This window comes from Protomyctophum parallelum (genome assembly GCF_964188405.1).
Source record: "Protomyctophum parallelum genome assembly, chromosome: 5".
Lineage (NCBI taxonomy): Eukaryota > Metazoa > Chordata > Actinopteri > Myctophiformes > Myctophidae > Protomyctophum > Protomyctophum parallelum.
The window spans coordinates 20,988,325-21,002,791 of NC_139702.1; the positions used below are offsets into that span (position 1 = coordinate 20,988,325).

A 14,467-nucleotide genomic window follows, 5' to 3' on the forward strand; every position below is an offset into this window, starting at 1 on the left:
TTAAGACCTGAGGCCGATTCTACAAATGTCTTCTAAATCCTACCCGTTTTCTGAACATTTGCTATATCAGTGGTGCTCAAGGACCAACATCACCCACTACAGGTACATCTAATTGGAAATGTACAGCAGTACATACAACATTGTGGAGAACATCTAATTCACCACAACAATAAATCTCAACAGAATATATCAGCACAAAATAATACGTTTATAGGGCAAAATTAAAAAAGCACAGTGTACATGTGCGTGTTTATTATTGGTTTAGCAAGTTGTACACGATGAGAAAATAACATTGTCCTCTTGGGGTAGAACCTGGCATGGTTCCGCTCAAACTTAATTACAGCCTCTCCGCTTACTCTATGTAACCTTGATCTCTCTATTCCTCGTCCCCCATGCATCTTCTATCTTTATTCTTCCTTCATCTAGGAACAGAAACACACAGAGACACCTGAAGCCTTAGAGGTGCAGACGTACAGTATGAGCAGATGCCAATGCATGAAGTGACCGAACGAGATGATAAGTCTACCATACCAGACCTCACCAAAAAGCAATAGTAATTTTGTATTTTAAAACTAACAAGTGGACCAGTCTTAAAATGCTGAATGCTGGGCAAGTTACACTAGCACTAAACCTACACAAACATTTGTTGCGTTCTCCCCATACACAGGTCACAACTTGTGACCCGTGAGTTCACACATTTGGCCTTTTTTGCAGCTACAGTGCAAGTGTAGACAGGTTTTCACAACCACATACCTTGTTGATGCTTATTGCTATGCGAACCACATAACCAATGCAACTTCATACCAAATAAATGTGTCACAGAGGTCTCCATCGAATGATTACTTTCTCTTCCAGGTTTGATGTGGAAGCACATTGTTGTTATGAATGGAAATTCAGGAAATTCAGTTCAATACCCTCATTATTTCTATGGTTCCATTATCCTGTTTTGTACAACACTATGCTTGGAGATTACAATGTGAAGAATAAATGTAGAGCATCCTAGTTTATATATTGCAATTGTTCTGTGTTTACATTGCTGCTGCTGCTGCTAATGCCAGAGACAGGAAATACCTGCACTGTTCCAAACATTTTTGTTTTGGGGAGATGCATTTGTGGACGGAATTTAGATCAGACTGTGCCATCGGGCTACAATGCAACACAGTCCCTGCGGCGATTAATTAAAGAATGATTACTATATGCCAGGATATCGCCCCGTTCAACCCTTATTTTGAAGATCCAAAACACAGCGACCGGATGTTGTGTCAGCTTAATGGTGTGTGTTGATAGCCTGGTTAATAAACCAGACTAATATCGCACGGACCGCGGGATATTAGTCTGGGGAGGCTCAGCTTGGATTTCATTTCCAGGGGAGCGGGTTGAAACATTTTCTCTTTGACGCAATTGGTCAGAGCTACTGTCAGTCAAAGGTCTCAAGCATTGAAAGTCACTGTACCAAAGCCCGCCCATATTGCATACCGTGTCCCGATTGGCCGCCCCATTTCTCTGGTGTAGGAAATGGGCGTACAATTGAGCCTCTCCAGACCGTAATCCGCCGGCAGGCAATTTATTTTTGCCAACGGCTGATTCGGTCTGGTTTATTAACCAGGCTAGTGTGTTGACTCTCGACCGGTTGTTATTCTCTGCCTTGAGCATGAGAAGTACAGGCCGACGCCATTACTGCGACCGCCAGGCTCCGTGCAATAAGCATTGTTTTGACCAGAAATGCCGCCTGAGAGGGGGATTTGGGGACTAAAGCGTCTGAAAGAGTATGTGCGCGTGCACACACGCGCAACCAAGATGGTGTTTTTTTTTCAGCGTTGGGAAAACGGTTAACAAAAACCTACAGCATAGTGCTACTACTTTATGTAAAACAACTGGGTAGGGAAACACAGTGTGTGTGTGTGTGTGTGTGAGTGTGTGTGTGTGTGTGTGTGTGTGTGTGTGTGTGAGAGACTGTGGTGTGACTGTGTATGTGTGTGTCGAGCCAAGGTTCACTCTTGCCAAACCAACGCTGTTGCTTGTTTGTGGCACCAAGCATCTGGGTGAACGTCGGGGCGAACTCTGTCTCACTGTCCCTCTGGTCCTTGCCCAACACAAATCAGACGGCGATCATTGTGATGTTATGTGGTTCAAAGGCTTTGTGGGATCTGCTCCATATGCATGTGTGCGGCACGATTTTGGATAGATGTTGAAGTGTAGGAGAGGACTTTCCGCTTGCCTGGGAACACACTTGACGGGTGAATATTCAGTGACCACCTCACCTCAGGAATGGGGTCAGAGAGCAGGATGTAGAGCTTCTCGTGGGCACTGTCCCGGACTCCACACCAGCGGGCAGAGTCAAAGTTCTGCCAAATGCGTCCCAGGCAGATGGCCACCCACTGGCGGAGCAGGGGGTGAGGATCTGACAACTGCTCCAGACAGTTGGCTATCAAGTTGCCCTGCAGGCATGCCTCCTGAGTTGGGGGGGTGGGGACAATAGAGAAATCAAAGGGTGAAGACAAAAATGGAGTAGTTTGTGCAGGTTAAGAGACAGAGACCAGTGGTTAGGTTAGTCGATAAGAGGAGAGTTTAAGAGATGCAGTATTGAGGATGTCGCGTTACTGATGTGGGCAGCAGTATTCAGCAGAAAATGTGCATATTCAAATCTTCCAATCCAGTCATGTATTGCGCTGATAAGAGCAATGTTCATCACGTTGTGGCCATTTGAATGTTAAACACTGCAATAACACTGTTATTATGCCAGACCCCTGAACAGTGTTTCTGCCAAGTTTGTTGTGCAACATGTGGCCCCTGGGGGCCTCAGATAGCAGTAAGCTGGATTGCACAATGTGGCCACTTACACAGTAAGCTGGGTTGTACAACCCCTGGTGTGTCTGTTGTCAGAGCAGACCCCTGAACAGTGTTTGTGGCATGTTTTGTGCAAATTGGAGCAACAGTGTGCCTGTGACGCCTGTGGGCACATGTGGTGCCTTGTGTGACTATTGTCATGGCAGACCCATAAAGAGTGTGTGCCAGGTTTGGTGCATGAATGAATGAATGAATGACAATTTTCAATTCATTATTTTTCCTTTGCCAAATTGGAGCAACTGTGTTGCCTGCTGACGGGCCCCCTGGGATTCCTTGGGCCCCAACGGACCTGGCAACCAGACTTACAACAGCGTACTAACCCTGGAAGTGCTAGAAAAGCTTATTTCTGCATATAACTGTATAATGTGTTCCTCAGGTCACTGAGGTCAATTTAATGCATCGTCTCTGAAGAAGTTCTCTTCCATTCCTCTCATTAGCAGACATGAAAATCTCTTACATAACACCTCACATATGAACAGCAAAACAATGGAATTTTGTATGCTGAAACCCCCCCCCCAAGGCCTCCCATTGAATTGAGGCTCTCAACAACACATCTTTGATCAGTATCGACAAAGCACCATGCGCCCTTTGTGTACGACTGCTGACTCTCGCCCCCCCGCACTCTCTCTCCTTTCTTCCACATTGTAAGATCCCAACCCCCCCACCCCCCCACCCATCTCCTTCGTCCTGAACCCTCAGAGTTGGCATATTAAGATGCTGGTGCTTTGTGACATATTCTGAACAAGCCGAAGCTAGTGATACCACAGTAATGAGCTTCGTCGTCTTAAGGCACGAGGCGTGTATAATGGAAACGAGAAGAGGAGGGGGAGCGCGTCTCTCCGTGGAACATCTATAATTCATGGGCCAATGAGAGGTACAGCACAAACATTAAGTAAACACAGGGACGTGGCAGAGGAAGAATGTTGGTTTCTGTGTGCGCGCATAGCCGCATACTGTAGCTCATTTGACATAATGTAACGGTGCTGACAGGCAAGGTGCACACACACACACACACACACACACACACACACACACACACACACACACACACACACACACACACACACACACACACACACACACACACACACACACACACACACACACACACACACACACACACCATTGCAAATGCTCAGTATTCATGCATGTCTCTCAGATATTAAAGGCTGAGTCCTCCTATTCGGCCCCCCAAACTCCACCACCCTCATCCAGACACAGCTAGGCAGCCTAACAAACAATGTAAAAACCACAGCCCGAAATCTGGGTGTGTGGTTCGATTCTAACCTCTCTTTTGATGCCCAAATAACAAAGGTTGTACAGTCATGCTTTTTTTTCTTCACACCTAGACTACTGTAACACCCTGTATTCTGGACAAAAAAAGCCATTGCCTGCCTGCAACATGTTCAAAATTCTGCAGCAAGACTCTTGACCAACACTAGGAGGTGTGAACACATTACTCCAGTACTGGCCTCCCTTTATTGGTTGCCAGTACATTTTAGAATTGATTTTAAGATTTAAAGCCGTGCGAGGGCTGGCCCCAAGTTACATTTTAGAGACCGGTAAATACTTTAGAGCGCGAATGTGAATTATGCCAGCTTTAATGAGGTGTGTGTTATGTGTGCCAGAATTCCACTAAACAAGCAGCTACATCATCTTTACACTGGTCTCTTGGACAGTCAATTGGTGTTGATGAGGCAATTTGGAATACACTAAGCCGTTATTCATTTAAGGAAGAACTCATGTGAATTCTTGTCTCCCGTGCCAATCCTGTTTTGTGTTTATCTGTGCTGTCTATCTTTGTTGACATTTGACCTGTGGTTCAGAAATGGACTGAGAAAAGGGTCTTTCCACTGTTGACACTGTGATAAGACCCACCTACTCTCCCTGACGGAGTGGGTGAAATTATTTAAGCTAAAGTCTGACTGATTTGTGTTGAGTCAGTAGTATGAGTGTTCCCTTGTAATGCTTGACACTGGCTCCAGGTATTCAAATACTTAAAATAGAATACAATTCTGATACTTCAGAAAGTCTGAATTGTGTCTGTCTCATTATGTTATTCAATTGTGTTATGAGTGCTCTCCAACAGATTTCATTAACAGTTTCAGGCACAACGGCTTCTGGGATTAAAAACAAGGGCCAAGAACCGGTAGTGTGGCTGTCGATAGTGATCAAATGTCACCATAGAGAAAGTGGGGAATGCTGAGATTATACACTATCCTGTCAGTGGCAGAGCTGTCACATAACCACTCTCCGTTACAAGCAACAGACGAGAGGCACGAGCAAGAAATGCTCGTGCCTCTCAAAGTGACTGTTCGCCTCATATTAACTGGCCGTGGTTACAGCGGTAAATTAATTAATTGGAACATCCCATCTCTTGCAAGTTAACTGGCAACCTTGCATCTGTGCATAAACCCACTAAAAGCATTCAGTTTTGCACACACACACACACACACACACACACACACACACAGTAAATATGAAAACTATATCCAAGGGAAACCTCTCCGAATCACAGGCTGAATCAAAAACAGACAGACACACAAAAACAAACAGTCCACATCTACTGTACCTGTCCAGTGTTGTAACTGTTGACAATAACAGCCAATATGAAGACAGCCATAGTGCGATGTTCAGCCTAAAATAGAAAAATACACATTGGGAATCCAGAATTAATGTGCTGTACTGTATGAATTCCAAATATAAAATGGTGGCACATACCCCTAAAATGGAATTCTCACAACAGTAGAAACACACTGTTTCGTAAATAATTTGTTTTCATCCGTTAGTGTGGGCGAGGAGGTGAGCGTTGCGGTTAAGCTTGGAGCTATCAACAGCACATGGTGCGAAGGAGTCATTAATTAGAGACGTAGAATTGGGTCTCTGTGAATGATCACCTGAAGAGGTGGTGGCCTGGATCCTGAGGGGGGGTTTTTTCTTATTTTTTTCTTTCAGGGATTACATTCTCTTACTTGTGAACAGTTTTTTAATGTCACAAATGTGACATTAGTGAAGGGATACATGTATTAATATACAACAAATTGCATATACTCACTGGCATGTAGTTGTCAGCCAACACAGAGAGGAAGTACTTGTGGCCATTGTCTTTCACCAAGTCAGCTTGGCATGACTGTAGACAGGGAGAGATGAAATAAGAGATGGGAGAGCTCACTTTCTACACGGATGTCTTGGTGAATAGCTCAAGGTCACTCGTCATGCATTCACACAGCATCCCTGTCATTCCTTCCACTGGGAGTATTTCTATATTCCTCCATGGCTGCTCTACCAAAACACTGGATGAATACTGAATACTGATGAGACAACTCTGACTTTTTCCAATGAGAAAGTTTCAGCCTCAGTAGTTGAAGAATGCTGAAATGTACCGCACGTACAGTATACATGCACAACCGGACACACATGCACACACAGTCGCATACTTATGTGTGCACAGAAGAACATGCCTGTGCGGACGGACACACACACACACACACACACACACACACACACACACACACACACACACACACACACACACACACACACACACACACACACACACACACACACACACACACACACACACACACACACACACACACACCTTTTTGGTCAATCAATAATACTGGCGTGTCAAATTGCAAAGTGCTCAATATATGCATCGCATGAACCCCAACAATACTAACATGACTTCATACGAAGTAACTTTCAAACTGAATTGCTGATCACTTGTTTCAATGTACGAGTATGAGCTTGCACATGCATGAGCATAATGTAGAACTTACACTGTCGACAGCCAGGATCTTAGCCCAGATAAAGACCAATAGCGGCCGTAGTTCTCTGGCTGAGCTCTGGAGCAGCTTTAACACATAAGGGAAGATCCCAACGGACAGGGCCTGCACAGGAATACACACACAACAAGAGTATTCATTAACCACTAGCTGTCCACAGAACTATCAGGTTCCAGACCTAGTGGCTGGAACCCCCTGCCAAAGGAATGAAAAATGTATGAGCCCACAAAAGCAATTTAGGAGCACAAGCTGGGAGGGAGATTGAAAATGACCATTGCCGACTTTTGAGCTTTGAGTTGCGCATATGCCTCTTTTCCAGTTTACTGGGTGGTATGAATTAATTTCTGTGGCTTTCGTATATGCCACAAAACATTTGTCACCATAGAACTCTGTGTTAAATATTAGATTGAAACACATTTGCTGCAACTTATATTATTTACTAGAATTAAGTACAAAAGTGGACAACACACAAGTTTTTTTATCATGAATTTTTAGCTTTTTTCTCTCTCTAAAGTTACTAGTCCTTCAGAGTCTGTACCGACCAGACAAACAACCCACAGAGTGGCAATCTTTTCAGATCCATGAATGTAAATGAACGTGAACGTAACATAGGTATTTCAATTAGATCTTTCAACTGTTTGTTTGTTTATCCTTTGATCATCAAAACTATACAGGTAAGTACAAGTACGTTTCCAAATTTGCATGCATGTACTGTATATGTAGTAAATCAAGATTGAATACCAGCAAGAGGTCAAATGTAACACCAAAAATAAAACAGTGCTACTACAATGTTGGCATAAAACAATAAGAGATTCCACTAAACGATATTGTCATAACTAACTATCTTGAGTTGAGATGTTCACCTACAAAAACAGAACATTCAGAATTATCATCTGTTTTTGAACAATAGGCTAACTACTAATTTTTCCTAAATATGGCTAGATGTACAATGTGTACTAAGCCCTTTCTAATGTACTGTACGTGTACTGTGTGTGAACTAACCAGACTGACAGCCCAGGGCCCCAGGTCCAGGAACCGACCCAATAGATCCAGAGCCCGCAGCCGATGCACCTGACTGAGGAGGACCTGAAAGAGAGCATGGGAGAGGTGTCAATGGAGCCCAAATTAACACCCTGATCACCCAGGACGAAGTTCACCGTCCTTTCAATCAGTAACACCCAGCTCCCAGGACGAAGATTGATCAAAAAGACGGAGGTTATTGATATCAAAACCGATCGCATCGCTCCATAGCCTGGGAGCGCCTGTTGTGCAACACTCAATGTTGCGCAACAGCGGGACGTCATCGAAAATGTTCCCCCCGTTTAGCCGACGAGACCAAAAATCTTAAAACGTTAATAACTCCTGATCTAAATCATAACGTCTAATTAAAAAAAAAGGTCATGTATTAGACGGCCCACTGTGGTCCCGTCGCTAGTCGCGGTAGATTTAATCATACATTGCGTTGTTGTCGATCGCCTCTAGAGTGTTTTGGCTACATCTAGGAGAACATCTGGTCAGTAAAGTTGCTCCGCTACTATAAATCGCAGGGTGCTATGATTTAATGGATTAAATAACCCCGGGGCGATCGGGATGTTAACACATGGACAGGACACATGTGGGGGTGGGAGGAGTGGGGGAGAACTGTGGGACAAAGAAGTATCTTTATAGTCATTGAACTGCTGTGTAAGATACTGTAACAACAACATGAAATTGCAATGGCACTCCCTGAATTTAACAAAACATATGCATTTATTTAAAATAATTTGTTGTGCCTTCTTGATGACAGTGGAGGTGCACCCCCATAAAGTATGAGCCAGAGAGACTCACCGTCTATGAACAATGTGTCAGGATTTGTTCTCCTTAAAGTCCACCACAAACCTTTTGGTCTTCTTATTTGGTAAGAATGAGATGGTTGGTAGAACACCAGGTTGTCATACAGTATGTATACAGATCTCCATATATGGGCATATTGGTCGGATCGGGCGGTGCGACATAAGTGTGAGTGCATAGCTGAACGTGTCTGGTATTTCCATCACTGACTGCCCAGGTGATCCAGGGCAGTCAGTGATGACGGCAAGGCTGATGGCATCCTCTGCTGATCTGGTTACCCGCTAGGCAAGCTGGTGCTGGTCCAAAGGCAGGGATGTTCATTTAATGTGGGCCAAAATGAGCGTCTCAAAGAATTTGGCTATATTCAAGCTGAGTGAGTTCAGGCGGAGGGAGAAGAGGTGCGGAGGGACAAGAGGAAGGAGAGGTAGCATGAGACAGGTGGCTCTCCCACCACTCCTGAAAGATATTGGCACCAGTAAGGATGCACTTGTTTACTCCATAGTGCGTGTGTGTGTGTGTGTGTGTGGGTGGCTTGCTCATCTTGGATGCTATGCTACCGTTTGTTGATTTAAAACTAATATGAATAGTATAGGCAGATGCTACAGTAACCATGTGCCAGCCGGACATTGGTGTATCCCCATGTGGACAGTCCCACACTGTGTTTTGTGCGGAACAACCATATGGAGGGGAGCGGTGGATTCCTCAATGCCCGCCTACGCAAACACCGGGATTAATATACTCTTTCACACCCACACAACTCTTAGCTATTTTCATCAACAGTAATGTTATTAGCACATTCTGTGACCAAAACCAAGCGAGCATCGCCCCATGCTCAGTTAGAAACCGGGGAAAATCCAATGCCAGGGTTATCTCCGCCCCCCTAGGGAAGAACGTGGGAATGTGTGTACTGTATGTACTGTACATGTGTGTGTATGAGTGTCTGTGTGAGAGAGTTCTAAGATGATTACTGAGCCATTCACGAGTAAAGTCATAACTGCTATGAAGAGTCCAATGGTAAAAAAAAAAAAATCACACCCGTGTGAACTGAGTGGTGCAATTCCTCCCCCCCCCCCCCCACCTCTCTCTGTCTCTCATTAGCAGGCAACAGAGCAGCCACTATCCCTCTCTCTGTTTCTGGTGCCCCCTACTGGTACTAATAAGTCATATACTCGTGCTCATGGCCACATAGGTACAGGTACACGGACATTGCATGCTGGTTGTAGGAGTGGTTGCACCACTCAAAAAGCAACAGTTAATACCACAAACTTAAAATAACTGCTGTAACAATTTATCAATTTAGAGGTGTAGGGAAACTGAAACGTCTAAATAAATTGATCACCATTTCCGACGGTTTCAAGTTCAACATGAAACACCGGTCTGAAGTTTCTGAACCAATCAGAGCGTCGCATCCCTTCAGGCGATGGGACGGTAGCTAGGGACGGTAGCTATGCTATACGCAGCAGCGTGGTGTGTGTTTGTTTACAAATCAGATGGTTAGCCAGCTGTACCAGTTTACTGTTATGTGGCTTATTTCTACCCTATGTTTTCAGATACATATTTTAGTGTGATGATTAAGTTGAAACCGAGTAATACACTGTCTGGAATCTGGATGTTATCTTGAATGGTAATAAAAACGGAGGATTTCTGTAATCAGTAGCAGCTGTGCTGCACGGATGCGCCGATATGGGGAATTAAACGGGTGAGCTTCATTTTTATTGGCTTTTATCGATGTGTATCTCTACACGTCATCACGCAGCACGTTTTAATAAATAAATAAAACAATCTTTTATGGACTTTTGATATAAAAACACACAGAAATGAGAATTTGACAATTTTTTTGGCATCCATTGTTAGGTATGCCCATATGATGACCACGGATATGGTCTAAAAGTGTGAAAAACGTCTTTTTCATTTCACTACGCCTTTAAGCATTTAGCAGACGGTCTTAATTCAGAGCGATTTACGGTAAGAAAATCGCTGGGAGACTTAATTATATTTACACATACATGTTATTTATTAGCAATTTAAGAAATAAAAAATAGGGTCTCATTGACTTCCATTGTAATGGGGAAACAGCTCTCAAATTCACTATTTTAGCACATAAACGAACACGACAAAAGCTGATTCTGACAGTTTATGACATCAGGAAAACTCATGCAGGTTTATTTTCGTCTTTTAAGATAGATTTATAAAGTTACTATTTTGGTTGGAAAAATACTGAAGCAGTACTGCGGCGTTCCCAACTCTCGCAGGGACATCTTGCGAGGTTTCGTGTAATAAGTCGCCACGCTGTTTGAGATGCACCCAGCTGCAGCCTCGCATACGAGCAGTCCCAGACACAGACACTTCTGTCTTCTAAAGTGTCTCCCTCAAACACGTCCATTGTGCATGTTTTTAGACATCAAACATCAAATCTCTGTTTGTTTACATCACCGTAGTGGCTCAACGGCATTCCAATACGCTTCAGGAGTGGGTGTACAGATTTGGACCAATCAGAAAGTTTTTTACTCAACATGTGATGTTGGTCGGCGTAGGCATACCTACCGGATCTTTTTTCTACACAAATTAGTCAAAACAAGACAAAAAAATAAAACTGCATGAGTTTTCCTGAATTGTCAGAATCAGCTTTTGTTGCGTTCGTTTATGTGCCAAAACAGTGACTTTGAGAGATGTTTTCCCATTACAATGGAAGTCAATGAGACCCTATTTTTATTTTATTTTAATTTCTTAAATTGCTAATAAACACCACAACGGAGCGAAATAATTCATGGAATGGACTAGTTTGCCCATAATAAAGGTAAGAAAACAACCCAAACCTCTAAATAAATGGTCTTACCCTTTAAGCACAGTAATACTGTACCATGGTCAGCACATCAATTGCGGCCAAATTTGACTGAGGTACTGCCATTGGAACATTAAAGCAGGGAATCATAGCTTCAAATTGACATATTGGTTGTTCCGTTTGACCCACCAGTTTTAGAGATATGCCTTATAGAGTAATGTCTTGCAGAAAACAGTGAGTTGAGAAAACAGGCTGGAAACTAGTAGTAGTTTTGGCTCTGTGGGCAGGTGCCAAGTACTGCCTGAAAAGGAAGATCAGCAATAACATAAAGCTTGTCAATGTACAGAGGCACACAGTGCTGTATAATATCATAATAGATGTTTGTGTTGAGACTCTGGAGTTGACAAAACACAGTGATGATTTTGGCCATGTTATCTGCTGGTGTTGATCCACTGACAGTGAAAACATAACAATGGTTTCAACACAGCCATCTTTTTGAGTGGTGCAATCACTCCAAGGAACAGCAATGTCCCTATGGGACTATGTCACCAGTACCAGAGTACCAGTAGGGGCAAAAGTGGCGCCGTTGTGCCAGAAACAGAGAGAGAGAGAGAGATAGTGTTGCACTGTTGCCTGCTACTTACACAGAGAGAGAGAGTACATTGCTTCAGTATGTTGACAAGCTTCATGGAGATGCTAATTTTCCTTTCCAGCACGATTTGGCACCTGCTCACAGTGCCAAAACTACAGTACTGTACTAGTAACTACTGGCCATGGTATTATTGTGCTTAACTGACCAGCGAACTGGCTTGACCTGAACCCCACAGAGATTCTAGGTTGTATTGTCAAGAGGAGGGTGTGAGACATGAGACTCAACAATACAAATGCATTTATGGCCGTTATCAAAGCAAACCTGGGCTTCCATAACACCTCAATAGTGACAAAGGCTGATCACCTCCATGCACACCTCATTGATGAAATAATATGTTCAAAAGTAGCCCAGACCAAGTATTAACTGCATACATTAGGTAATATACTTTTCAGATGGTCGACATTTCTCGTTTATGAAATCTTTTTCTTAGTGGTCTCGTAAAATATTCTAATTTGCTGAGATAGGATTTTGTGATTTTCATGACCTGTACGCAATAATCATCAAGATTAAAACAAAAAAAGGTTTTAAATACTTCACTTTATGCACAATGAATTGAGAATATATGACTATAACTTTTACACAATATTCTAATTCATTGAGATGGAGCTGTATGTACCTGGTGAGTGCATACATTTGCCTTGGACAAATAGAATAATAATGTGCATTGCTAATAAATACTCTTTAATATAACATCTCAAGAGGTGATCTCCCATCATACAATACGGTTTATCTTTTATGGGTGGAATAGTCGTTATCAAGGTAACACATTGGTGAATCTTTCCTCTTCTCGTTCATTCTTACTAAAGCTACTGGTGGATTATATTTGCGCTCTCCTTTTTGGGGGGTAATTAATCTCTTCTGACTGTCGAGTTCAGATAGGACAACAAGAAACTTGTTTAAATGTGCAGATTTGCAGAACTCTTATGTCACTTATTATGCAACTGTGTGCTTATGTGATTATCTACACTTGTACAGTACAGTATGTCCATGTACAATATATTAGTGGATGCGTATCAGCCTTTGATTTTCTTTACTCCTACAGTGTGAGGTCAGAATCTTGTGTAAACATCAAGAGCACTTTAGAAAAACAAGCAGGGATGCATATATCTTGCAAAATCATGTTCTTTGCATACACTTTTCCATATTTGTACGAGTGACCTGCGCGCGCACACACACACACACACACACACACACACACACACACACACACACACACACACACACACACACACACACACACACACACACACACACACACACACACACACACACACACACACACACACACACACACACACACACACACACACACACACACACACACAGCGAGCGACCCCCTCAACGTCTTCCACTGCTGCTTTTTATTTGCCTTTTACGGGTCCCGGCAGAGCTGCTGGATGGAAGCTCTGCTGACTCAGCCGGAAATTACCATTCAACACTACACCGTGATATAATATAACCTAGTGTACAGCACTGTGGGGCAGCAACAGAGGAACAACTCCCAACGCTATATCTTCAGAGTTGACATAATGTACACTCGCAGGGCTTGGAAAAGACAAGACTTTGGCCCAATTAAGCTGCTCCAAACACATGGAGGTCATCACAAGGAAAATAACATCCCCCAATTGCTCTTATTTTCTTTCTCTGCAGGGGGAAAGACTGTGACTGTGTTTCCTCAATGATCTGCACGACTGAAGTGGAAGACAAAATCTAATCTGCTAATCTAAACCAGTGGGTTTTCGATACATCAGTCAAAGACAAAACTAAGTATCCTAGGAGGGAAAGTGTTCATAAACTGGCAAAACCCTTTGACTTACCATGACACTTTTTTATATGAGAGAGATAGATTCTTGTTGGAGAGAGTGAGTTATCTGTGTCAGCTGCTTGAGTCATGGCTTTCATAGGCTGCCAGCAATATGCTTGAAGCCAATGAAATCCATTTCATATATACAGTATGAAGCCATTTATTGTGTTGTGTATACATACACACAACACAATAAATACTACAGACGTATTTAAGCACTGAAACCTTGTATTTGTTTACTTATAAAATATGAAAGTAAGTCTCCTCCTTACTGCTTTGATTTATGACTTTATATATTTGTTTTATTTGCTCCCAACTCTACTTACACTGATGGGTTTGCAGCAGAAAAAAGGCCACATTGACAGTAAGCAAGACAATAATTTCATGGAATACACAAATGCAATTATAGTCAGATCTACTTTTGCGCTAATGATTGGACAGGGATATAATAAGCCTCTTCATTTAGACATTCACAGAGTCTGATGTTTTGCCAGCAGTCGTCCCTGCATTTGGCAGCTACCACTATGTTGCTGGGTCTTATCGTGTGACCGCTTAATTGTGACTGCAATTATAACGGTAATTGAAGACATAACAAAAAGTTAAGCAGGGCAGGTTGAACATGTATGTTTCTTAATCTTCATGTAGAATCTGTCGCACATGTTACTTTTACGGTTTTACGGTTTGAAAAACTCCAGTAAAAAGACAACACCTGATTTACTTCCAAAATCCATACCACCGATGTACAGTAAATCAGAGAGACGGAA

The 14,467-nt window shown here is 42.8% G+C and overlaps 1 protein-coding gene across 3 annotated transcripts in view; it reads right to left on the reverse strand.

Moving 5' to 3' along the window:
• The window catches only part of rptor (regulatory associated protein of MTOR, complex 1), a 167,186-nt gene that overhangs the window by 52,094 nt on the left and 100,625 nt on the right, over positions 1-14,467 (reverse strand). For all 3 annotated transcript variants that reach the window (XM_083765717.1, XM_083765716.1, XM_083765715.1), the window contains exons 13-17: positions 7,638-7,721; positions 6,630-6,740; positions 5,903-5,977; positions 5,420-5,485; positions 2,257-2,453 (exon numbers count right to left, since the gene is read on the reverse strand). In XM_083765717.1, coding sequence (XP_083621843.1) covers positions 2,257-2,453; positions 5,420-5,485; positions 5,903-5,977; positions 6,630-6,740; positions 7,638-7,721 — 533 coding nt within the window. The remainder of the gene's footprint in view (positions 1-2,256; positions 2,454-5,419; positions 5,486-5,902; positions 5,978-6,629; positions 6,741-7,637; positions 7,722-14,467) is intronic.